The 26989-nt window shown below is 35.0% G+C and overlaps 3 protein-coding genes across 11 annotated transcripts; 2 read left to right on the forward strand and 1 right to left on the reverse strand.

Annotated features, from left to right (window-relative positions):
* The first annotated feature begins 2375 nt into the window (after positions 1 to 2375).
* On the forward strand, positions 2376 to 10771 carry LOC140805689 (uncharacterized). 8 transcript variants are annotated; one of them, XM_073161954.1, is made up of 9 exons: positions 2376 to 2501; positions 3813 to 4999; positions 5554 to 5613; positions 5782 to 5844; positions 8105 to 8278; positions 8883 to 8942; positions 9037 to 9102; positions 9215 to 9454; positions 10255 to 10771. In XM_073161954.1, the coding sequence occupies exons 2-9, from the start codon at positions 3826 to 3828 to the stop codon at positions 10473 to 10475; spliced, it is 2058 nt and encodes a 685-aa protein (XP_073018055.1). In that variant the 5' UTR covers positions 2376 to 2501; positions 3813 to 3825; the 3' UTR covers positions 10476 to 10771. The 8 variants fall into 8 exon arrangements, with proteins under 8 accessions (XP_073018055.1, XP_073018054.1, XP_073018053.1 ...); XM_073161953.1 differs by having other exon boundaries at positions 2493 to 2574; XM_073161952.1 differs by lacking the exon at positions 2376 to 2501 and adding an exon at positions 2508 to 2642.
* A 9140-nt stretch (positions 10772 to 19911) lies between these two features.
* Positions 19912 to 21255, forward strand: LOC140805589 (protein HEADING DATE REPRESSOR 1-like). Its single transcript, XM_073161851.1, has 2 exons — positions 19912 to 20055; positions 20624 to 21255. Exons 1-2 carry the CDS (start codon positions 19912 to 19914, stop codon positions 20828 to 20830), a joined length of 351 nt encoding a protein of 116 aa, XP_073017952.1. The 3' UTR covers positions 20831 to 21255.
* Positions 20973 to 26609, reverse strand: LOC140805692 (probable polygalacturonase). Of its 2 annotated transcripts, XM_073161962.1 has the most exons (5): positions 25946 to 26603; positions 23929 to 24049; positions 22979 to 23227; positions 22162 to 22315; positions 20973 to 21938 (listed from the first exon to the last, which is right to left on the reverse strand). In XM_073161962.1, the coding sequence occupies exons 1-5, from the start codon at positions 26351 to 26353 to the stop codon at positions 21416 to 21418; spliced, it is 1455 nt and encodes a 484-aa protein (XP_073018063.1). In that variant the 5' UTR covers positions 26354 to 26603; the 3' UTR covers positions 20973 to 21415. The 2 variants fall into 2 exon arrangements, with proteins under 2 accessions (XP_073018063.1, XP_073018064.1); XM_073161963.1 differs by lacking the exon at positions 22979 to 23227 and having other exon boundaries at positions 25946 to 26609.
* Positions 26610 to 26989: the final 380 nt, after the last annotated feature.

The raw sequence follows: 26989 nt of genomic DNA on the forward strand, positions 1-26989 counted from the left end.
GTTAAATTATCACTAGCCAAACTGGACAATTTCCACATTTATTTTATTTTAAAGTGGTCCAGTAAAGCTAACCATTCAAGAACAGTTCTGAACAATCCAAAAATTGTTGAGAACGGGTTAAAGTTTAAATAATTTTTAAAAATTGTTTATTTATATCTTCTAAACACATCACCAGTTTTTAACACAAACTTCAAACAATTTGCAAAGTGAGAAATATTCATTGGGAGACGCCTAATATTGCTATGTGAAAACGATTAATAATTCTTTTTCCCAATTGAAAATCGTTCCTTCAATTTTAATATTTGGGGAAATATTCTATTTAAAAATAAAAAAAATGGTACAAATGGATGGTTTTAATATGATTTGAGGGTGCAACGATATGCTAAAAAAATTAAATTAAAGGGTAAAAATTGTCAAATACCCTTTTTTATTATCTTAAATACGCCACTGAAAATCTCATATAATAATAAATCAATAATTTCTTTGCAAGGTTGATCTAATGTAATTAAACATCAAAACAATATTAAGTTATTTTTGTTTACAATTTGATGCTGCTATTATGTTTATTAATTATTTGAAATATTACCGCAATATTTTAATATAATAATCAATTTATTTGTCTTTTACTCAAAATAAGATAATTTCAATGAGAAATCATGTATTTTTGGTATATCAATAAAGGTTTATTTATAATTAAAAAATATATCTTTACCAATTAAGAAATCAATGGAATAGATTTTTATATGTTGAATGAATATAAATTTTTATTAATATCTTACTATATTATTAAAAATATGACTTATTGGAACATTTCATGTTCGCAATCTTGATTTTGATGTTAACAAAACTTATTTATTTGTTTATAATGAGTTTACCTAAGTACGCAGAAATTGAAATTGATTAGTTACCAAACTTAAACTGAAGCTATCGAGACGCAAACTAAAAGTGACAACTGATTGATCGAATTGAACCAGTACAACTGAAGTATCAAGAGCAGTTCAACTGATTGTTCAGTCGATAAGTGGTTCAGTAGAAGACCTTTAGAAACCCGGCTAGCTGATTAAATGTTCAAATGGTGAAGAGCTCAACTGACCAACTCAGCTGAATTAGTGAAATCAGTTCAGCTGACTAATAAATTGATTTCACCTCACCAGTTCAAGACCAGTTCAGAACATCAGTTAGGTGCGAACCTGTTTAAAGATACGACGAGCTTAATCCAGATGTGCATAAATGTACAAAAGTTATTATACGATCAAGGTACAATAAGAGACTTTGTAGCAGCGCTTAAAGCCAAATGTTCCATATATCTATTTGAGGAAACAAATTCAAACTGTAACGAATTCATTCACTGAGTCTCACTGTACGATCAAGTTTAACGCCTATAAATAAAAGATGAAGATCAGTGCAGACACATATATGAATAAGAGGTCGAAAAATAAGAGAGAAAAGAAAGGGCATGCTTATTGCATATGAGATTACAAAGAAGCAATCAGCCCAGTCGAGAGAACACTCCAAAGTTATATCAGCTTAGTATAGAAGTTTATTTCTCTCAGTGTGTGAGAACACCTTTCGGGTTGTTTTTCAGAGATCAGTTATCTCTCACACATACCACCACTTAAATACCGTCTTGCACAAAGACGTAAAACTCGTGTATGTAGTCTTTGACACACAGACGTTAAACAAATGTTGGCTGGAAGGTGATGCCTTCAGTCTAGACTAAGAGTTCAGTTAGGCAGTGGGTAAGTCCTGAGTTGGGTGGGTTTGTATAAGGTGTTGTATAAATCAAAGTCTTCTAGTGGATCGTATCCGATGTGGTAGAAGCGGTGACGTATGAGCAGTTGAAGTTTTCGAATATCCATAAACATATCTTGTGTATTTAATTGTTTAACTATTGTTTTCGAACTGATTTGATCAGTTAGAGTTTCCGTCAGTTCAGTTTTCACCATAACTGAGCTGATATATGCCACAACTGATTCACTTTATTTTCAGTTATTCAGTTACACATGATATAAAATATATCAGTTTTTTTTAACGAATGATTACTTCGAGTGCTTTTCAATGGTTTGAAACCAAATTCGATCTAATTAATCGGTGTATACATTCTTAAAACACGAGTTGTTGCAACTCATCGAAAATATTGTATTTAAAACATCCTTCCAAGTGTCCAGCACACAGATCCATAATAACTTTTGATAAATTACTATGATCATATTCGCAACTTTTTGATTCCATTAATTTACAATCTATCTTTATATTTGTTCTTCTTAAAAAAATAGTCTACCCGATCTTTAATAAGTGAACAAAATATTGTAATTATTAATTAATTATTTTATATATATATATATATATATATATATATATAGTTACACGTCAGCAGATATATGACTCTGAGACTGACACGTGTCACAAAATACGCCAGCGTGGACCCCAGCAAGCGACCGAACCCTTTAAAAGTCACACCCCAAAGCGCCAAAATAAGCTCGCTCCTTTCTCTCTCTAAGGTGACACTCGCTCGTTCGCTCTCTCTTTCTTGAATATATTAATTCTATTTCCACCGATCGAAAATTGAGCCAAGTATGTCGAAATTCCTGTCTCCGTTATGAGAATTCAACCGCCCATTAGAAATTCTTTTGCACGATTGTGTAAGGGTCTTAGGACTAGTCGATCGATTCCTTGAATTGATGAGCTAAATTGTGGGTATTGTTTGTTGCGACGGTGATATCATGCAATTGGTTTTTTTTTGGTGTGTGTTGTTTATTCGATTAGATTCTTATTGTTTTGTTTTAAGTGAGTAAAATCAAGTGGGGTTCAAGGTTTCTGTTGATTGAGAGGTTTCTGATCTTTTGAACTTCTTGGGTTTACATCAGTTTAAGTGTTTAAGGTAGGAATTAGCCGGTTAATTGATTTTTTTTCCTCATTGGATTAGTTGTTTGGAACTGAATATTTTGGGTAAAATGTCACAATTTCTTGGTTGCACATCAAAACCTTATTCTGTTGGTGTTTTTCTAATGCAAATAATACGTATGTTATATGTGAAAATGCTTTGCTCTCTCTGCTTTTGTGGGGGTGGTGGGATTGTATATGGTGTTTATCCGTGACTTTAAGTACTTTCTGGTAATTTTTCTTTGCGTTCTTTTGATGTAACATGAATCCTTTTTGTTATCCATAAAATGGGATTTGCGAATGGACACAATCTGTTTTAAAGGGTTGTGTTTGTTTCAATGCTGAAATTAGTCCAGCATAGATATATGTGCGTTTGTGAATGCTGCATCATATTTTTTTAAGTCAAAATAATCAAAGACATGAATCTCTTGATATCTATTTATTCGTGCACCCAAATGATCCTGGACTTATTAGCTATGTACAGAATATGTCATTACATAGTGAAAGAAAATTCAAATGACTCTAACAAATACTGTAAATGTGAAGACGGCAAACACCCAATTTTTATTCTTGCCTTGAAATTTCCTTTCTTTGGTTGGTGAGCTTGAAGTAATTTGATTTGGATTATCTTCTGTTACATTCTAGAACACTCAACATTTTCTAAAAGTTGTTTGACTTTATCTTTCTAAAAGTTACTAGTTTACCTGCTATTACCTCTCATGTGACTCATCTCTCTATGTTAACATCACCCAAATATTGCTTAAAATTGTTGACAGTAGAAAAATGTCATATTTGTGCTTTAAAAGATACCGTGTATTGAGTTGAACCAAAATTTTATTTGCATGCCTGAGCCATCAATTGTCCATTTATACATTTAGTTCCCATGAAATGAGATAATGACAAAGATTCTCTTCCATTACTGCGTTTAGATTGCACTTAAAAATGAGATTTGAGGACTACCAGCCTGCCTTGACTGGTCCTATGGAAGGGCACTGCGAGCTTGACCTAACCATTAAACCAAGTGGAAGTACTGATGTTGGTCAGACACATCTGGATCGTGTTCAGTTTCCTCGGCAGGGTGTAGAAGTAACTTGCCAGTCCAACCAAAATCAGTATGATCATGAACCCGGCATGATGGTTGGCCATGCATATTTGAATGGCTCAGTAGTTTCCAAAACCGATGCAAATACGATTGATGTCAGGAGTGATGCATACAAGTTCCTTATTGTATCAGAAATGTCTCATCCTGCAGGGAATGCAGAATATCGTAATTCACAATTGTGCATGAATTTCACTCAAATCAGAGAGGAGACCGCCTCAAATCATCTGGGTGGGTCTTATAGACCAGAAGCTAATACCAATAAGTCACAGATCAGTGGAAACTTTTCTAATTCAGGAATGAGGACATCTATGCTATCACATGTTGGGAATGCTACCGGAAATGGGAATGAGAATCACATGAATTCCGGTGCTCTTCAATTTGGTCATCCAGGAATAGGCGATGGGTCTTTTCTGAGACTTGGTATTGGAGGTGGTATGGACACCAGAGCCAATAGTAATTTTAGTGCTCGAGAAATTTCCAGTAAATTAGAGGAAGTAGATTCCTCCCCACATCACAATTATCTTGCTCAGAGAACTGCAGGGTACCATTTGAATCTTGCTCAATCCTCGGGTAGAGCAGCAAGATTACAGTTTAATGGCGGTGGGTTGTCCAATGTGGTCAGCAGGACATCCACTTGTGAAGGTGGTGGGCTTATTACTGGTGCCAATGGCTTGATAGGATCTAACCCTTGCGCCAGTTCACAGATTCCACAAGTTAATATACCGAGGAATTTTTCTTTCAGTGCTGATCATAGCTCAGGTTTGCTACAGGATCATAACCCTTTGCCATTGCCTTATAGTAGAACTTTGATGTCTCATCCTGGATGTGCTGTGCCATCACTCATGGAATCGCAACTACCCAAGCCTACTTATTGTACTACTCAACCTGTGTCTGCTCAGCAACAAAATTGTTCTGGAAAAGATTCCAACCATGTCTCACCAGAATTTTTTTCAACATCCCCTATTGATTGGCGAAGAGGGAACTCCGTCAGGCATTCACAATTGCGTGAGTCATGTCAGTCTAATTTTGTGTATTCAAGTTCAAGGACTCTTTACTGTACAATTTGGAGTCTTCAGATGCCACTTAATTTACCTGTTATTTTATCCTTTTCTTTGTGATGATGGGAAGTCTTTTCTGAAATTTAGGACGTAATTCATTTGGTCGAATTTTTTATCCAACTGCAAAGAGTGTTATCCATGTGTCTTTCTATACTCTTTGAAGGAAATATTAGCACACCGCATAAACTTAGATACATCGAAAGAAACACGGTTTCTGCATTCTCTTTAAATACGAAAAGTGCACTCATAGGCTTCAAAGTTGATGGATACGGCTAAATTTGCTCAATGAACCATCGTACCCGAGTTATGTGTGGTATAGTTTAACATTAATTTTTTTTTATGAAGTTAATTATGAGTTTTATGTTTGCATGTTATCAATTTAATAAAAACTTTTATCTTGGTAAGGGATGTGGAGAAAATTTTTCTTGTCAACATATACCACTAGTATAGCAGTCCATCCTAGAATTTTTTAGCTTGCTCTGAAACTCAGGAAATTGATTCCACTGACAGGTGGTAGACAAACTCAAATTGCTGACAGCGTTCCTTTCCCAGTGATCATTGAACCACATGGTAAGGAATCTGTGTCATTTTTAGCCTAACTTTTGCTGATAAACGATTTGATTTTGTAATTTTGGCTTAATAAATACAGTTTTGAGTTGTCTCAACTGTGAAATCAGTGGTTTTATTTCTGCATTATTTTTTTAAGCGTTTTATAAGGAATTTTGGCTTCAATCACAGAAGGGTCCTCACCAAATCCCGTTAATATTGGTTCTTGTCAAACAAGTCTTCTTCAACCAACTGGTAACTTATTTACTTCATCTCAATTGCTATGTGTTTTTAAGCAATAAATTCGTGTGTATGTCAATCAGTAGTCAGTACCTCTATTATCAAACACATATTTGGACAGGTGGACTATTGAAGAGACCTTATGCAGGTTGAGGTATCAAATATCGGTATCTGTATATTTCAAAACTTTAAGTTATGGGAATTTTGAAGTGCAAAAAGTTTTGATGTCAAGTTTGAGTTAGAAAAGAACGATGGAAATTTACATACAAAGGTAGACATTTCAAAATTAAATGCAATTATATATTCAAATAAAAATGTAAATGGTTATGTCATGCCCCAAGTATATCGAGTGGGGGCCATGTAAGCGAGACTGGACACAAATTGATTTTGCTAGCAACCACTTCATATCTATCATCACTTTACGAAATAATCAACCAATTTTGCTAGATGTTACCATTGTACATTCTTATTAATCCATTCATAATATCCCAACATTTCAATGTGACAACGGGCGTTACAATCATCCCAACACTCTGTTCGACACATGATGTCCTCATCATGGTCCTTCATATTCTAAAAACACCTCGAGTAGAAGTTTCTGTTTTACATCCTTATAATCCCATTCAAAATATTCTGACATTTCAATATGAGACAGGGTATTATCATTATTCTTATATTCCATTGGACTCGGGATGTACTCAACTGGCTCCTTCACATTTTGGGCCTACCACTTGCACATCTAGCTGAACTTGCAACGATAATACCCTTGAATCTGCTCTGATGCCATTCGTACAGATCTTAGTCCAGTGATTGTGGGGCCAGTGCAAGCGAAACTGAACATCCAAGTCATTGATTTGTATCTTTTATGAATGACAATGTTGTAAATGGTGGTAGGTTGGTGGTGGGGCGGTCAGTGACTGCCTACCGTCTCGGCCACCTAGGCAGGCCGCTTGCATAGGCGGTTGAACTTTTGTTTTACTATTTTATACATAATTATGAAAACTTAGGTGGTGGCGATGGTGGGCGGTTCGATGCGGAAGGAGGCGAGGGTTGTGGGTGACTTTGTTGGTGGGACTATTATGTTTTGGAAGAAGAAGTGTACAAGTGTAATAATAATTAGTGTTTTTTTAAAAAAATTTGTTTGCTTTGACTATAACGCTTGTCCCTGCTCATCTCTGACCACCTATAAAACCGGCTAAAGCAAAGGCGGTGCAGTCGACAGCCGCCTCCTGCCTAGGCCCCACCTAGTCAGCTGCCATTTAGGACACTGCTTAATGGACATAATTATCCAAAGCTGCTGATCTGTTGCACACCAATATGAAATCATTCATGTTGTCCCAACGTTGTAATGTAGGAGTGCGAACTACAATTATGGTCATGATGTGTTGATGATGTTTCTATTCAGTTATATTAAAAAATATCTGGATGCTTAATTTTATACTTCAAAAAAAATGATATGCATAAATATATAGTAAAAGTACTTGCGCTATTGATGCTAGCTAATATTTTTAACACGTGTATTTTTTAAGGGATATAGCATTTGAGAATTATTGAGTTATTGTTTTGTGTTGAAGTTTTTGCAGTCTAAAGAACAGTAATGCATGGAAGAATGGTGGAATAGACAAACACTTTTCATTTTAAATCATTTATGAAATTTGGATAAAATTTCGGGAATTTTGATGAAATTCTGTTACTTTTGTCGAGCTATTCTTAAATTCTGGCGAAACATCCACAAAAATCAATTGTTAGGAGAATTTGTTCTGATTGGTTTGAAAAATATGAAATTTCCATTGAGATATAAAGCCATGGTTCAGATAACCAAGATTGATGTGTTACCATTCTTCAGTTAGCTGGGAGTTAATTTTTTGAGGGAAGGAGAGATTTAGTTTTTATGTTCAAAAATATCATAAGAGCTGCTTTAAGTCTTCAATTAGATCCCCTTAAAATAAAGATGTGCCTTGGTCAAGCCAATTAAAAAGTTGTAACTGCGAGAAGCTGCATTTGGCTGCGCACCTGTAGCTGTAATAAAAGCTGTAGCGATAAAAATGGCATCTAAAATATTTTATTTTATATAGGAATCTAAGTATCATGCTTCTATTGTTGTGTTACATAAACAGCAGTGCAAAGTGAACAGTAGCTACTTTCCCAGATGGCTACATACACGGTGATGGTTTGACTAAAACTTACAAGTTTGATAGTAGTTATCTAGTTCCAGTATGCCTTTTTAGCACACATTTGCTTAAAAAATTAAAATATGGGTGCGTGTTCTTCTCAGGGCAGCTATTTTCTCCTCAAAATGTTGGTGTTACTGAAGCTCATGGGTATCATTTGTTCCCTGGGAGAACAGGTTTTCCAGTTTCAAAAGGCAGCGCATTACAGTTTGTTGTCCCAAATTCATTCCCGAGAAGGCTTGGGGTTCAACCTATTGACTTTGCTGCTACTAGAGCTGGTGAGCTTGCTTATTCTTAATTAGTGGGACTGTGTTGGTCATGTGTTCAATCTTTGTTTACATGCTCCTATTTGTGAAAATGACTTTCTCATCAGTGCAAGTAGAATGTGAACATTTGATTATTTTTTGATTGGTCAAATTCCATTGAACTACAAGTACCTACTCCAGATTTGTCTTGACATAGAATATAGATAATTGCATCAACACAATTTTTAGTTCTTGTAATTTGCACGGTTGCATGGCACTATGAAATACTGGAAAAACAGAACATACTAAGCAATTTTTCCATTTTCTTATGAATATGGGTATTCTACCTATGACTACTTCGCAAGTGATGATCATATGTCAATGAGTAAATTTTTGGTGTTGAATAGAAACAATAGGTTGCCTTAGGTTCTGTCTGGACTTGTTTGGCTTCTTTTTATTTTTGTTTCTTATTGGTCAGGAGGGAGTTTTGTAAATAATTCAGGTTATGTGAACCAGTCTGAATGGACCTCAATTTTCTGTTAGTATTTTCTATTCCATAACTTCTGGTTGTCTTTACTTCAGAAATATGGATATACCAGAATGGGTATGACTTTGTGATTCATTCTGTTTGTGCCAGGACCTTCTCAAACAGGTTTGGATTCCCACATTAGCCACCTTGGCTACACTGTACCCTCAGGTCATTATGCTGAGACCTTTGAATTGGCTATTTGTCGTGCCGTTTGCTTTCAACTTTGAGTTTTAATTTAACTTGCCTTGTTTGCTCAATCTAGGCCAATATGTTCGTGTTGTGCCATCTCATATACCCAAGGATTTTCCTAAAGTTAGTCATACCAATGGTATCATCCTGTAACATATGCATATTTTTTTTTGTTCTTTTTGGTTCCTTATAGATGTTGATTCTAACAGCAACCTCTGTGATTATGGCTGGGAAATATTCCCACTTTTCAGGTCATTTTGATCCAGCTGCAAAATTTGGAGGTCGGCCTCAGGCTTTTCCTTTTCCGCGTCATCGGTCTTTGAAAAGAGGTGCTATTGAAAATTCTAATGCCACACACCCAAATCACCGTAGAAAGATAATTCCTGCACCAATGATACATGGGTCAGTACCCCAGCAAAGGAAGTGGTCTCCTGCTCGTGTTCCAAATCCAGCTCAAATGCCCTCTTCCCCTTTTCATATAAAATTTCAAGGTAGGTCTCTCTTCTGGCCCTTTGCTTGTCATCACTCTTTTTCAACATAGGACTGAGATTATTAACGTACTTCAAATGTGTAATCGCCAATCGGGATCGGATTTTGATTAATATATGTGGTGTGTGACTACCCATTTTGTTCTAGGGAGTCATACCTCAAATTTTTTTGTTATGATATGTGGTTAAAGTGCTGCCAAGTTATTGAGAGCTTTTCTTTCAAAAGTATTCACCTCTTGTCTATACCTATCAAAATGAGTACCACTTTTCATCTTCTGCAGAATATGTATATCTATTCTATTTGAGTTTATCAGGCAATTTTGTTCTCATTACACGAGTAGAACTGATGTGCATAAATTGCTACGACAAAGGCCAACTAATGAGTCCAATAGCGTAACCGTTGGTTTTTTTGTATTTATATTCTGAGTTCTGAGACATAGCAAGGTGCATCAGTGTGTTCGAAAAAAGAAAGAAGAATGTATTTATTTTTTAAGAGAACCTTCTCTAGGACCCTGGTAATGCCCAAATCAAACTAACCTTCCCGCCCAAATATCGCAATTACATCTCTCTCCATGGTGGAGTAAATGTGACAAATAATGTGGTAATTTTGAGAGACATTTAAATGGAACGTTGAGGAAACAGTGTCACCTACATCTTGACCTTTTCATACCTTAGCCAAGGTAGATGCAACCTATAATTTCCATAAGAGAGGTTACACAACATGAATATACGTACATCATAGCCGTATTTGTTCCTCTGATTAATGTTCGTCACAATCCGGTGAGCTTTGTACATGTTTGTAGGTTCTGATGGACCACCTAAGCCAGGTGGATACAGTTGCTTCTTGTGCAAAAGAGATCTCGCGTTCAGAGCAGAAGGCCCAGTGTATCAACCTGCTGCTCCCCCAGCTGTTGCTGTTCTTCCTTGTGGGCATACGTTTCACGACAGTTGTCTGCAAAGAATTACTCCGGAGGACCAATCTAAACATCCTCCTTGCATTCCTTGTGCCACTGGTGAAACATGATACTTTTGCTCGAATCTACTTCATAAAGTTGTGTGACTGACAACATAGAAGTTACATCGAAATTTTGTTTAAAGCAGGAGTATAGAAAGAAAACTAGATTTTGAAGTTGATAATGGAGTTCATGTAACTGTACGTAGATAGAAGTGCACCCATTCTGTGATGGTGAAATGTTTGTATTGGCTTCTATTGACTGGTTTAACTGGAGAAGGCTCATATGTAGTTTGAAATTCAAATAACTAATTGTAATAATGGAGTAATTATGGTGTGATAAGTTTCAAATGGATACTATGATAGGATATTTACAAGTGCTAAAAATTGCAGGTACTAAAACTCATATTCTTACCATAATTTGGTTGTTTTAGGTGGGACTTGATTCTCAGGCAATGACTGAATTAATCCCATGACAGGGTTTTAGTTTTAGGTGTTCACGAAATCCTTGCCTGTGATTATGGATTACAGTCCATTATTTATCAACATTTTTGTAAATCATTATTTGAAAACTTCTATTTGTTATGTTTCTCGGTTTATTTCATCCTACTCATATGGACATTTTCCCCTATCAGTAGTAAAACAATTTAAAACATTTACTAACTTGATATTTGTTTTTGAAATAGGATTAGTAGTAAAACAATTTAAAATACTATATCTGTGGCATAAATTTGATTAAAATTGTATTTAACCAAGTTCCTAAATCGTGTCAAATTATCGTAGAGATTTATAAACTATCATGTGGCTCATTATGATCACAGGCAGGAGTCTGGAAGTGGCTAGGCGAGACTAGGAGGGTGAGGAGGGGCTGGATGGGCGAGGGAGAATGGGTGAAGCGAGGATGTATAAGAGATAAGGGCATTGCAGGTGCCGAGTGGTCTACACCGAATTATTTTATTTACATTCTTTCAACTCAAATTTGCACATATTTATTTGATTCAACAACAATTCACGATCACTATCTGTCTACGTTTGAACAACAAAAAGAAAAACAATGTTATATAAGATAATCATATCAACATCGCAAACCGAAATCTTTTTATTCATGAAGTCAATTTATTAAAAAAAGAAAATAAAGAGGTGAATGAGCTCAAAATATATTATATTTTTCTTTCAAATTAATTTTATATTGAATTTATTTAGTCAATGTTTGATTACATTTTTGTCAATATAGTCATTAAATATGTGTATGAGAATAACTTTACAAAAGCAAATAAATTTTGATTGTTGTGAAAAAGTAAAAATTTATGGTAAAAAGTAAAAATCTCAAACTCTCAAAATTTACCAAACTACACACTTTATAATATTTTTCTCTCTACTCAATTGTGATTTTCTTCACAAATGAGAGATCTATTTATAGAGTTTCATTACACATAATCCAAAAATAAAATACATCATTACCTACATCATCACACACAAATTTCTAACTTTACAACTCTTATTTTCCACATTCAAATATTCAACTATTACTTTTTCCATATTAAAATATATTATTTCAACACTCCCCCTTGTGATGATGATCATGATACGATGATGTCTTCGTTACGTGTTTTGTACTGCCTCGTTAAAAACCTTACTAGGAAAAACCCATTGGGATAAAAACCATAGTAAGGGAAAAAGAGTGCAGTCATGTGAACTCCCCCTCATATTGACACGAACAACTCTTCACAAATTTCGTAGATTGCGCATCCCAATATTATATATGTGCTTTCTGAATATTGACGTAGGTAGTGCCTTTGTGAAGAGACCTGATGAGTTTTCACTTGATTGAATGTGACGAACATCAATACATTTATTCTTCTCAAGCTCCTTGGTGAATGCGAAGAACTTAGGAGGAATATGTTTAGTTCTGTCGCTTTTTATGTATCCTTCTTTCATTTGAGCAACACATGCAGCATTATCTTCATATAGTATCACAGGCTTCTCATCAAATGATAATCCGCATGAAATTTGGATATGTTGGGTCATTGATTTTAACCACACACATTCACGACTTGCTTCATGTAGTGCAATAATCTCGGCATGATTTGATGAAGTTGTTACGAGCGTTTGTTTCTGTGAACGCCAAGATATTGCAGTGCCTCCACGAGTAAATACATATCCAGTTTGGGAACGTGCCTTGTGTGGATCAGATAAGTATCCAGCATCAGCATAACCAATTATACTTGGATTAGCATCTTTTGAATACAAAAGTCCCAAGTCTGTCGTTCCTCGTAGATAACGGAATATATGTTTAATTCCGTTCCAGTGTCTCTTTGTTGGATATGAGCTAAATCTTGCCAACAGATTCACGGCAAAAGATATATCAGGCCTTGTACAATTTGTAAGGTACATAAGGGCACCGATGGCACTTAGATATGGTACTTCTGGACCAAGAATATCTTTATCATCTTCACATGGACGGAATGGATCCTTTTCTATGTTTAATGATCTAACAACCATTGGAGTACTTAAAGGATTTGCTTTATCCATATTAAAACGTTTAAGGATCTTTTCTGTATAATTTGTCTGGTGAACAAACATTCCACATTCTTTTTGTTCAATTTGTAAACCCAGACAATACTTGGTTTTTCCAAGATCCTTCATTTCAAATTCTTCCTTCAAGTATGACACAACTTCTTGAATTTCCTTATTCGTTCCAATGATGTTTAAATCATTGACATATACAGCAATAATTACGCATCCGGATGTTGTTTTCTTAATGAAAACACAAGGGCATATTGAATTATTTACATATCCCTTTTTCATCAAGTGATCACTTAGTCGATTATACCACATTCGACCTGATTGCTTTAACTCATATAATGATCTTTGTAATTTCACAGAATAACATTCCCTGGGTTTTGAATTTTGTGCTTCAGGCATCTTAAATCCTTCAGGGATTTTCATATATATATTACTATCAAGTGATCCATATAAGTAAGCTGTAACAACATCCATAAGACGCATTTCTAAATTTTCAGATACCGCCAAGCTAATCAAATACCGAAACGTAATTGCATCCATCACAGGAGAATACGTTTCTTCATAATCAATTCCAGGCCTTTGAGAAAAACCTTGTGCAACAAGTCGAGCTTTATATCTTATTATTTCATTTTTCTCATTTCGCTTTCGAATAAAAACCCATTTGTATCCAACAGGTTTTACACCTTCAGGTGTAAGGACTATAGGTCCAAAAACATTACGTTTATTTAGCGAATCCAATTCAACCTGGATGGCATCTTTCCATTTTATCCAATCCTGCCGATTTTTACATTCACCAAAAGATTTTGGTTCATGATCTTCATTATCATTTATGATGTCGATTGCCACATTATAAGAAAATATATCATCAATTTCATCTATATCTTTTCGGTTCCATATTTTTCCAGTATTAATGTAATTGATAGAGATTTCATGATTCTCGTCAGTTTGTGGTTCTGACAGAACATTTGCATCATCATGTTTTTCTTCAGGATCATCATTCTCTATTTTGTGATCATCATGTGTTTCTTCAGAAACATCATTCTTTATTTTGTGATCATCGTGTTTCTCTATGAATTTTCTTTTTCGAGTATTTTTATCCTTGAAACCGACTGGCCTTCCACGCTTCAGGCGTTTGATGACATCATGAGTATCTTCCATTTGTTTCTTTGGAATTTCAATTCGAGCAGGGGCATTTGCAGCATGTATATATGATTTAGTTACCCCTTTTGTGTCTGCAAATGCATCTGGTATTTGATTTGCTATTCTTTGCAAGTGTACAATTTGTTGTACATCTTTTTCACATTGTTTTGTTCTTGGATCCAGATGTAACAATGATGATACATACCATGTAATTTCTTTTTCGGTATGTTTTTGTTCTCCCCCTAACATTGGGAAGATTTCCTCATTAAAATGACAATCAGCAAAACGTGTTGTGAACACATCTCCTGTCTGAGGTTCAAGATATCAAATGATTGATGGACTATCATAACCGATATAAATTCCAACCTTTCTTTGAGGTCTCATTTTCTTTCGTTGTGGTGGTGCAATAGGCACATACACCATACATCCAAAAATTCTCAGATGAGAAATGTCTGGTTCTTTACCAAATGCAAGCTGCAATGGGGAGTATTTATGATATGCACTTGGTCTGATGCGAATTAATGAAGCAGCATGTAAAATTGCATGTCCCCATATAGAAATAGGGAGCTTTGTTTTCATAATCATTGGTCTAGCAATCATTTGTAGACGTTTAATCAATGATTCAGCCAATCCATTCTGTGTATGTACATGAGCAACATGATGCTCAACAATGATTCCCATAGACATACAATAATCATTGAAATTCTGGGAAGTAAATTCACCAGCATTATCAAGTCTAATTTTCTTGATTGTATAATCGGGAAACTGATTCCTCAATTTTATTATTTGAGCAAGTAATCTTGCAAATGCAACATTTCGAGTTGACAATAAACATACATGTGACCATCTGCTGGAGGTATCAATCAATACCATAAAGTATCTGAATGGTCCACATGGTGGATGGATTGGTCCACAAATATCACCCTGAATACGTTCAAGAAACATTGGTGATTCAGTTTGGATTTTGACTGGTGATGGTCTTATAATAAGTTTTCCAAGAGAACATGCTTTACATTGAAACTTATTATTCTGAAAGATCTTCTGGTCTTTCAGTGGATGACCATGTGTATTTTCTATAATTCTTCGCATCATTGTTGAACCAGGATGTCCCAATCGATCATGCCAATTGGTTAATATCGAAGAATTATCAACTACCATGTTTGATTCAATGGGACTTATATGTGTATAATGCAATCCAGTAGGGAGCATTGGTAGTTTTTCAATCACATATTTCTTTCCTGATTTATATGTGATAAGACACATATATTTCTCATTCCCTTCATTCATTGTTTGAGTATCATACCCATGGGAATATATATCATTAAAACTCAACAAATTTCTTTTCGATTGTGGTGAATATAAAGCATCATTGATCAAAAATTTTGTACCATTAGGTAACAAAAATTGTGCTTTACCACATCCTTTAATCAAGTCTACATGACCTGATATTGTATTCACCGTTGTTTTTGTTGGTTTTAGTTCCAAGAAATATCTTTTATCTCGGAGGATAGTGTGCGTTGTACCACTATCGGGTATGCAAACTTCAGCTTTGCTCATAGCATTTTCCATATTTGAACTTCAAAAAAATATGCAATGAAATAAAATTACTGAAAATACATATGTAAATATAACACATATCATAATTATACAACAAAACATTATTACATGAATACATGAAAAATCAATTATTGTACATTTATATTCTACCATTAAATTGTTCATTTTCAGAGAAATCATTGAGAAAATCTGTAGCATCAAAATTGTTCGTTTCTATCCCACCAACATGTTGATCATTTCCAGAGAAATCATTCATAAAATCACCAGCATCAAAATGAGTTGAATCACTCAAACGGTCACTGCGTTCAGTGAAGTTGGTCTCCTTTTCTTTCCCCTTTAATGATTCTTTATAAAGTTTACAAAGATGCTCAGGGGCTCGACAAACTTTGGACTAATGTCCTGGAGTACCACATCTGTAACAAGAACTTTCATATCTTTTTGAGTGATTTTCGTTAACACTTGTATTCTCATGATGCCTTTTCTGTGGATGGTTTGGGACGCTCTTTTGAGATGAGTTATAAAAATAACTATCTCTATTATTTTCAAAACCACGACCGCGTCCACGACCACGGCCAATTCCACGTCCACGTCCACGTCCACGACCTCGACCTCGACCTCGACCAAAATCTTGTCTATGAATTTGATTTAGGTTCCGAGGTTTAAATTCATTTTTACTTACAGCATTTACTTCGGGAAATGCTGTTGATCCAGTGGGTCGGGACTGATGATTTCTCATTAATAGCTCGTTGTTCTTTTCCGCCACAAGAAGACATGCGATGAGCTCAGAATATCTCGCAAATCCATGTACTCTATATTGTTGCTGTAGAGTAATATTTGATGCATGAAATGTGGAAAATGTTTTTTCAAGCATCTCAGATTCTGTTACCTCATGTCCACAAAATTTTAATTGCGAGATTATTCTATACATCGCCGAATTGTAATCACTGACTTTTTTAAAATCTTGGAATCTCAGTGTGTTCCATTCATCCCGGGCGGTCGGAAGTATAACTTCCCTTATATGTTCAAATCTTTCTTTTAATCCCTTCCACAAAGCCATGGGATTTTTTTCAGTCAGATATTCACATTTCAATCCACCGTCGAGATGTCGACGCAAAAATATCATGGCTCTTGCCTTTTCTTGTGACGTGCATATGCCATTTTCTTTAATGGTCTCGCTTAGACCCAATGACTCAAGATGCAATTCTACATCTAGAGTCCATGGCATATAATTCTTTCCCGTGATGTCGAGCGCAATAAATTCGAGCTTTGTTAAATTTGACATGGTGGTACTAAAAAAATTACGATGCATTTTATTAGTTAATAAATATTGCAATACAAAGTAACGGATAAACAACAAGTACAAGTATTTGTAAAAATAAAGAAAACGCACGAGGAGGATATTCTCCGATAAATACAAGACTCGTGAGTATGATAACCAAAATAATTAAAAATATCCTTGAGAAAGTCATCTTCTTTTTTCTTCGAAAAATTTGATGATGAATAATTTTTAGAGAAGAAGAGAAAGTTGGAGTGATTGAATGTGTTTGTGAGATGATATTTATAGGGCAAAAACTAGCCGTTTGTTACCGTTTATGACCGTTGGTGTACAAAAAATAAATGTATGTATTTGTATAATTTTATGGTAATAATATGATGTATATAATATTAGACATGTTTAAATAATTATATATATCATATCATAATATTATAACGACTATCATAATTTATTTTGTTTAAAAACCTTATAGGCTTTTATACTTGTCGTATCCCTTGCCGGGAGTGTGGGATGTCGTCTTAACATCCTCCCAGGATTTATAACAAGTTTATGAAAAATTATTTTTATTATTTCTAATAATAACATTATATTGTATATTAAATAAATACACAATAAATAAATAACAGTAAAATAAATATTATTACTTTTGTTACCTTTTTTTTCTGTTTGGAGCTTGGAATAGTATGTAGGACTTTTAGAGCTTCGTGCTGATAACGTGTTGTGAAAAAGTAAAAATTTATGGTAAAAAGTAAAAATCTCAAACTCTCAAAATTTACCAAACTACACACTTTATAATATTTTTCTCTCTACTCAATTGTGATTTTCTTCACAAATGAGAGATCTATTTATAGAGTTTCATTACACATAATCCAAAAATAAAATACATCATTACCTACATCATCACACACAAATTTCTAACTTTACAACTCTTATTTTCAACATTCAAATATTCAACTATTACTTTTTCCATATTAAAATATATTATTTCAACATTGATGACATTGTTGTTATAGTTAAATACTATTTGATAATATATAATTATGAAAAGACTTAAATTAAATATAATTTATGAGATGAAATAAAACAATTAATCATTCAATTTATTTTATTTATTATTAAAATTCGTGTGATTGATTTTCCACATAGATGGGAAGGACAGTGGAAGCTGTTCATAGAGATGCGTGCTTAAACGTATCCTAACAAGTACTACTTCCTTTGGTTTTATTCAAAAACAAAAATAAAAGTGAGGATTGATGGAGAATGTTGGAAAACACACCACGCAGTCAAAACTCAAGAATTTTAAATTGAGGTGACGAATATATGAGAGAAATAATCGAGTTTTGAACCTGCGATTCAACTTGATTTGAGAGAGGAGACGAGGAAGACACACCAAGGCAACCACCAACTTGATTTGAGAGAGGAAACGAAGAAGACACACCAAGGCAACCACCAAAACGACAAATCTATTATTTGCGCTTGAAAAGCTTCGACCATCCCGTCATCAACCCAACCCCACCAACTCATTTCTCTCTTTCTTTCTACACGAAAATACATCTTTTATCGTCCCTTTTCTTCTTTAAATATGTAATATCATGTTAATCAGTGTAACAGAAGTAGGCCAAGAATTTTGAAGCTTATAGGTGGAATATATATATATATATACACAAATGGAAGAACAGAGGAATATGATGTGCTTGAGTGGGTTCTTTCCTGTTTCCTCTGACTCCTGTTTATTTGGAAGACAAAAACTTGTGTGAGACAGTCTTACGGGTCATATTTTGTGAGACGGATCTTTATTTGGATAATCTATGAAAAAGTACTACTTTTTTATGTTAAGAGTATTACTTTTTATTGTGAATATGGACGGAGTTGACCCATCTCAGACGGTCTCACATGAGACCTACTCTTACCGGAAAGAATTTCAATGTTCCGTTTGCATGCAGAGCTGAATCAGATCGATCTTTCTGTCGCTGTGACTAAAGATTCATTAGTTTTTGGGAAAATTCAAAGATTTTCTTGAGCTTTAATTTAATAGATTATTATTTTATTGATAAATTCATTTAGCTAGTTTAAATCTCGAAACTGGATTATTCAACGGTGAGGCGTGGTTGAATCATGGTTTGCCGTTTGCTGACACGTCAATTCAGCTGTGACCTTGGGTGGCTTGTTTATTAATCATTGTTTGTTTATTTTTTTTTATTCCAATTACTTTTCACGTTTTTTTAAAAAAATATATATTTTTTTGATTAATTTACATTTTGAAGTTGGTGAATACTTTACTCTTTTCTTCTGGAAAGAATATAAATGGAATATTCGATAAATAGCTAAAGAATATATATATCCTATTTTCTTCTGGAAATAATATAAATGGAATATTGGATAAATAGCAATATATATGTATAATTTTGTTATGTCATCAACCGCATCTACTTTTATGTCCACTAATCTAATAAACTGACGTTCTCTTATTGAATGTTATGAAGCATGTCAAAGTTTATATATTCAAGTAGATGTCACCTCATTTGTTGACATGATTAGATCTCTGACGAGTCAACTCTATCAATATTCACAATAAAAAATAATATCCTTAGCATAAAAAGTAATATTTTTTCATGGATGACCCAAATAAGATATATGTTTGATAAAATACGATCTGTGAGACCGTATCACACAAGATATTGCATGTTGACATAGAAATTGACACAGTTGGTAGTCATATACTAACTAAAAACCAACAAGATCTTTTAAAATAATGCATGACATATATAATACATATATCACAAAATTAATGTATAAAATAAAATATGCATAATGTTCTTCAATAAAATATTCAAGATTAACATATATTTAGAAATTACTGAGAAAAACAACAGAAAACACTCCGTGAAAACAAGAAAGAAATTTCAATTTTTGAAAACTAAAAACGACTTTAAGAACTTTTGGGAAGTTGCATGCATGCTTTAACTTTGATTTAAACTGTTAGTTCTTCTCTTTGATTTATCTTTGAGAATGTTGCATGCATCACTCCCACATCCGGATTTCGAATCTGCTAGCTATCCAAAGGGTTGGATGATCGGGAAAAAACGGAAGCTTGTCAATGTTGATGTTGTCGAAAGTATGCGGAGGATTGCGGTGCAGGAAATGAACCGGAAGGTTAGAATTTCTCTCTTTGTTTGAGCAACATTTGAATGTGGCTTTTTGGGAAACAATTTACAAGACAAAAAAAAAAGAGCTTGGTGAAGACAATTGTTAGTTTCGGCGGAAGTAAATTGGTGAAGTCTCGGATTCGGGTCTTATATATGGATGGTGAAAGTGTGTTTGGAAGAGCTTTTTCCGATAATAGGTCTGACCCGAATCGACTTGGTATTAGTGTGTATCCACCGTGGGTTTTAGGAGATTTAGACAAAACAAACAATAAATCCAAAGCCACATGTTTTTGGTATACTTTATTCAAAATTCGGAGACTTAATCCCCCATGCACCCCTGTCATTGGGTGTATACGTAGATCCTAGTCAAAATTCGTGTGGGATCAATGATGCATTTGATTGTGTGCATATGGTCTGATGTTGTATGATTCGCAGGAAGCAGATCTCTCGTTCTAGCAAGGACTAAGACCAAATATACAGTGGTAGAACTGTTGGTGTATCATGGTACATTTCGGGTTCCAATCACATCAGGGGTGTGAATAATATTGTATATATATTTGATTATTGCAATGCAGGATAGAGAGATCGGTGGACTTAACGAGCAATTAGAAGAGGATGCTCGATGTTTAGAGCACCTTCAACTGCAGCTGCTGGACGAACGGAGTAAGCGTGCTGAAGTTGAAAGGCAGAATGCCATGTTGCAGAACCAGATTACTCTGTTAATGGACATGTTGCAGGAAAATGATGTCATTGATTTGGATGAACGGGATGATGGGGTGTAGAACATTTTTTCTCTTCTTTTGGCATGTTTTTTATTCTTTTTGTACGTACCAATGTTTTAGAAATCTTGAAAATGAAAAAGAGTAGTGGCAAATCTGTTTGATCTGGTTATGAGGATTGTATATGAAGTATGTATACTCTATGTCGGGTAATTCTATATTTTGCTTAAAAATCCACATGTCTAGGTTATTTCGTGTATACATAGATACAACACAGAGAAATGTAAGCAAGGACTGCTCCGGCTAGTCCGGCACAACATTTTCTCCCCATGTTCTTCACAAATTCACCATTTCAAATTTAAATCACCTTTTGTACATTGAATGATTGTATCTGTGAAGCTGCACTGAAAAATATTAGCAGTTCTTATACTTCGAGCAGAGGTATTTCCTGCTTTGGAATCCCGGGTCACAAGGATGTATTAGCACCCAAGTTAGAGAAGCCGTAAATATTCTCTGCTGATTAGTTCCATTGAATCTAAGTGAAGGCACCCGAAATTCAACATTCAGGTAGTGGAAAAAGGAGATCTTTCACCGGAAGCATGCTCATCACAACAGCAGAAGTTTCTTCCAATTGAGAAGATTCCGCCTCTATGAATCATAATCAGTGTCGGAGTTGTTTTCAGACATCGCCTTCCTCACGAGGCGTCCTTCGACATACACATCAAGATTCATGCACGGGGTCGGAAAGATTTTCCCTATCACACGTCCTTGCACAAAAGAACACTGAAAAATGTGCTTTTTCTTGTACGTGATGCCCACTGACATGTTTTGGAAGGTCACATTCCGAACTGGTATTTGCTCGCTGCCATACATCCTGACTGGAATACGAACCCCGCGTCCATTTATTCCATCAAAATTTATGTCCTCGATGACAGGAAGGGCGTCTGGATTGTATCCTTGGTCCGGATGCTCCTCGTAATCAGTCTTTAGTGCGATGCCCACCCTCACATTTTCTAAAGTGATGTTTTTGTATGTTATCTGTCGAACATATCCTCCCCTGCCTGGACTTGTCTTGATTCTGATGCCCCTTTTTGAGTTCCAAACAAGGAGATTTTCCACTTTAATCTTGGAGACTCCACCAGACATTTCACTGCCAATCGACACTCCTGCACTGTTAATTAAGAAAGGTGTCAACAAAAGAAAAAGTAGCAACAATCATGGATTTGCAAAGGCTTGCAACATAATGGATTCGTTCCAAATTTCAGATAAACCGACATGATAATTCTTTCTATTTTTCCCATTAACATCATATTTAACCGAGGACCAATGCATTGCATGACTTTTACAACCATACCGGTGTACATAAGCCAAATGGCACCGTACAACATTTTTACCTTATCATCGACTGCACAACAACATTACGTATGAGAATGTTGGTAGAAGGTCGAGCATAGGCAATTCCATACTGATCCCACCCACTCTTGATTGCGATTCCATCATCGCCCACACTTATGTAACAATCTTCTATCAACACATTCTCGCAAGAATCTGTAGTCACGTAAAGAAACAGTCCACTTAATTAGTGCCAGAGAGAGGAAATAAAACAAGCACTCGAGCCAGTTTTTTGTCATTGAAATTGCTTAGAGACTAACTACAGAAACAAATGAATAATGAATTTGCTTCCACACTAATGTCTAAGATCTTATTTGGCTAAAATTACCTTATACATCTCATGAGTTTAAAAGCTTTTAATGCTAAGAAAATGTTAAGGTTATAAGCTCTTTGATTTTATTTTTAAAATTTAAGATCATAAGAAACTGTTAAAGTTTCTAATATTTATTTTAGTCAAAAGGTTAACCGATTGATCACGTCAATAAAATATGATTAAATGTTATGAAGTTGCTCTTTTGAATCGTGTATGGAATTCAAAGTTGAATGAAGAAACAAACATCAAATTACTCTCGCCCTCTATGATTACTGAACAAGATAACTAAATCCAGTTCCAAATTCCTAATGCCAACATCATTACATCTATACTATATATAAATAGTCGCTACACGAAAAATACAAGAGTAATTATACGCATCAGGATGTTTGATTGGATCAAGATTGAACATCCTTGACCACTTCATGAGGTTATGATTCCTGTTCTTTGAACATCATTACCAATCATGGATATGGAAGCCAAAGAAATGAACTATTTAAGCTCACCAGGGTCTATTCCATCAGTGTTGGGGGCACCAGTGAGTGGAGCCAATATGGTTACATTTTTAATAGTAACATTTTGACAGTCGTAAGGATGAAGAGTCCAAAATGGTGAATCGCGCAGAGTCACATCGGAGATCTGAATGTCTCTTGACCACATAAACTGTACGAGGGGACCCCTCGTGTGGTTCAAAGCCTTCTTAAGATACTTAGTCCACCACGTCTGGCCCTGTCCATTTATCGTACCATTATGTCCTGTGAGCAGTTGATTAACTCGTGAGATACATCCTCATGCTTACTTCAGTGAACATTGAAAACTGAAATGTTTCGGTGTGAGAATGAGAAGCCAACCATGCAAAACCTATAGCTCGTACTAGAGGAGAAACAGCAGCCTCATGAAAGCTAAATTTCTCAACCATCTATAATTTCTTCCTTCCTCGCCAGTATAATATCATGGCTGACCCAACATTTACAAACCTAGCATCAGACAAATATGAGGGAAAACAAAACATCCTGTACCATGCCTGAAAGGGGAATAGGTGGAGACCACCACTACCAATCCTGAAGTCCGCATTTCAAAGTGTGTTAAGAAAATCAAAATTTTCACTTAACATGTATCCAGTATCCTAATAAGGTATATCTATATCTATAAGTCTATAACTGAGAATTGGTAGTTTGAGAACAAGTGCCATTGATCCAAGTGATAAAAAGTGTTGAAGCCATGTCTTGGAAATAAATAAATCAATCAAGAATTTTCATTTTGAAACCGGTGGTAATGTCAAAGTATGTCCTGTACTAGATCAAAGCCAAAAAGTAATTTAAGAAAGAGTGGCTTCCATGTATTAAATGTGAATTCCTAACTAAACAATATTATACCGTAGGTTTGGACATACCAAAAGAAAGTTTACTTGAAAGTTATAAATGAATTCAATGAAGAGCTCATGAGAATGGCCAACCAGTTATGATAACATCTCTCAGATTTTGGCCATGGATCAAACTTCCAAACCGTGGTCCAGCCTTTTCCCTTCCATATCCATAAGATGGCAAAGGAGGCATCAGTGGCCAATACTTCTCATCCTGTCACATAAATTAAGAAGGTAAAGAGCTATATTTCTATTGCTTTATTTCTTCAATTTTCTTTCTTTACAGTGGGAGTAGGGGGCAAGGCAGACACTGGTAAATACAATTGTGAATGATTTCAGGTAGCTGAATTTGTTTAGGTAAAGTAAATTCAGTGAATGAGAAAAAATATATATTGCGAACTAAAGTTTAAATCACAGGAAAATCTGCTAATAAACTAATATAAGCTCTACGAGTCATATTAAAAGGTCAAAGAAACAAGAAAAGTAAGTACCAATTTGCTACATTAAACTTTAACTTAACAAGTATCAACAATTCGATCACTTCACGAGCATGGTTCGCCGGAACGGTTGCGGTGCTTGGAACGGCAACTACCGTTCCAGTTGCAATGTTATGTTGCGGAACGGTTGTATAAAAAAATTAATAAATTCAAAAAATTGGTAAAAAAATTTAAATATAAATTACATCATACTAAAAAATAAAATATATGAAGTTATTATAAATTAATAAATCAATACAAAACTATTTTACAATAATAGCACAATAAGAAATAAACACTAAAAATTATAACATAACATAGCTAATACCATGAAGAGTGACACGGATGAGCGAAATCATTGTTATATTATTGATCACTATCTCGTAGATTAAATTGATTTCAAACATTTGGATACGTGATTGTTCATAGAGATATTGATTAGATTGAGATGACGAAAGATCATTAGAATAGGATAACTGAATTTGTAACAGTGTTTCGTCACGACGATTATAATATCTGAATCCACGATACAAAGTAGAACTATCAGCTGTACTTGAAGATCTATACTAAGGACCATGACGTCCAACACCCCGCCATATATATGATGAAGATTCATTGTATCTATCACCAATATATTGAGACGACCCATAATCACATCCACGATGTCTAATTCCATGTGTACCAGATGTTGAAAAATGAAATGATTTATCAAAACATGAAAGTTATAGCCTTATATCTTATCTTTTTAATGGAATTGGTCTCATAACAATTGGATCAATATACAAGACATTATACTAAAAACCACAACTACTGCCACATTTTTCATACCTTTTATGTACTTCAATTTCGTATTTGGCTCAAGATCAACTTTCTATTATACACATTCATTTTCATAATCATCAACAACTATGAAATATAATACCAATAACATAACCATTCTATTATCATTCCAATAAACATAACCATAAACAAGAACCATCTACAATAACCATTACCATACCTTACCGTAATGAACCATGAATATCTCATAACCATATTTTTTAAACACCAAACCGTTCCGCTCGGCCGTTCCGTTCCGCTTCGCCGTTAAATCGCCGATAAAACGTCGAAGAACAGCGCTACAAAACAATCATCGATTTGCCCCGGAACTTTGGAACGGCGGTTACCGTTCCGGCGAACCATGTTCACGAGAACACTTGTATTGACCAAATTTAAACAGCGAGATTCAAGATATTCAAATCTTCCACCCACAACCTCATAATTCATAGACGAGAACAAAAAAAGATACTTTCCCGTTTCACCACATTTAATAAGCAGCTAATCAATTCAGTGGTTGAATTGATATTAGACTGAAAAAAGATCTCTGCGCAAATTTAAAGAAAAATCCAAGTGTTTAAATTTCTGGCATTCTCCATCAAGTGAGAAATTTAACGATTAAACTAAACGTCTCCCACCCTGAAAATTAAGAATTTGATTTTTTGAAGAAAAAAAAACCAAAAGACATCTAGCAAAAGATGGCCATTTTTCGCTTTACCAGAGTTAATCATGTTAAACTGCAATCTATCTCATCAACAATTGATATTTTAACCAACAAAATAAAGCAGTCAAAAACGAAAAGGACCAAGACATCTCACGTCAATTCCAAGAATAACAGCATTTTGTGCGAGAAACAAAGTCATGTGACTAGTGAGATTAAACGGAGCCGTAAGCCACCGCCCAGCCTCCACATTAAGCTGTCCACCGCCCCTTCTCTGGATTTCCAAAATGGCACTCTCGAACGCCTTTGTATTCACCGTAAACCCATCTCCCACAGCTCCGAAATCGGTGAGATTGAAGACCAGAGACCGCAGCTTCGGGATGGGCCGGACAGGCAGAGCCCATATGCGATCAACGACTGTCCTTTGCCAGGCTATTATCACGATGAACGCGAAAACCCAGATCAAAGCAAACATAGAATGTCGAGAGAAGAGAAATGGGGGAAGCCAACGCTTGGATTCGGGCCTGAAGCTGGCGCTGCGTTGTGGGAACCGGGAATCCACCATAGTTCAAGAATGCTTCGATTTCACTGAGAATCAAAAGTTTTCATCGAAAAATGAATCAGCTCACAGATTTGGGTAACTGAAGTGTAGAATAATTAGAAGGTGATTGGAAGTTTCACTGGAAAATGCATGATTTTGGAAGTCGAGCACTTCACCGATATTTTCTAATATGGAAGTATGAAATCAGGATTCCCTGCCCCTTTTGAAAATGTTTCCTAAAATATGAATCGCCAGCTACAATATCAATTCGGGTCGGTTCCGATCTGGTTGAGTCAAGCATCGCATTTGGATGGATTCGGATCTGTTGAAGCAGTATTAAAAACACCCGAATCAATCTGAAAATTCCTAAAATATTTTAATTCAGTATTGTTCTTTGACTCGTTTAGCGACTACATAAGTGTAATAAGGTGGCGAAATTGAATGTAATAGCAACACACGTAAGAGTCATTACATTATAGTTTGAGATTTATCGCTCGCTTACAGAAGTTGATATTCTATGTAATATGATGATTTATTAGACATAAAAAATCTTACCAAAATATATGTGATTTAAGGTAAAGTAGTTATTTAGTTGTACATGTGATGTCACTATGATCACTCAAATGTACATTATATCATTATCAAATTCACACCCAACTT

The sequence above is a fragment of the Primulina eburnea genome, chromosome 11 (genome assembly GCF_022965805.1).
Source record: "Primulina eburnea isolate SZY01 chromosome 11, ASM2296580v1, whole genome shotgun sequence".
Taxonomy (NCBI): domain Eukaryota; kingdom Viridiplantae; phylum Streptophyta; class Magnoliopsida; order Lamiales; family Gesneriaceae; genus Primulina; species Primulina eburnea.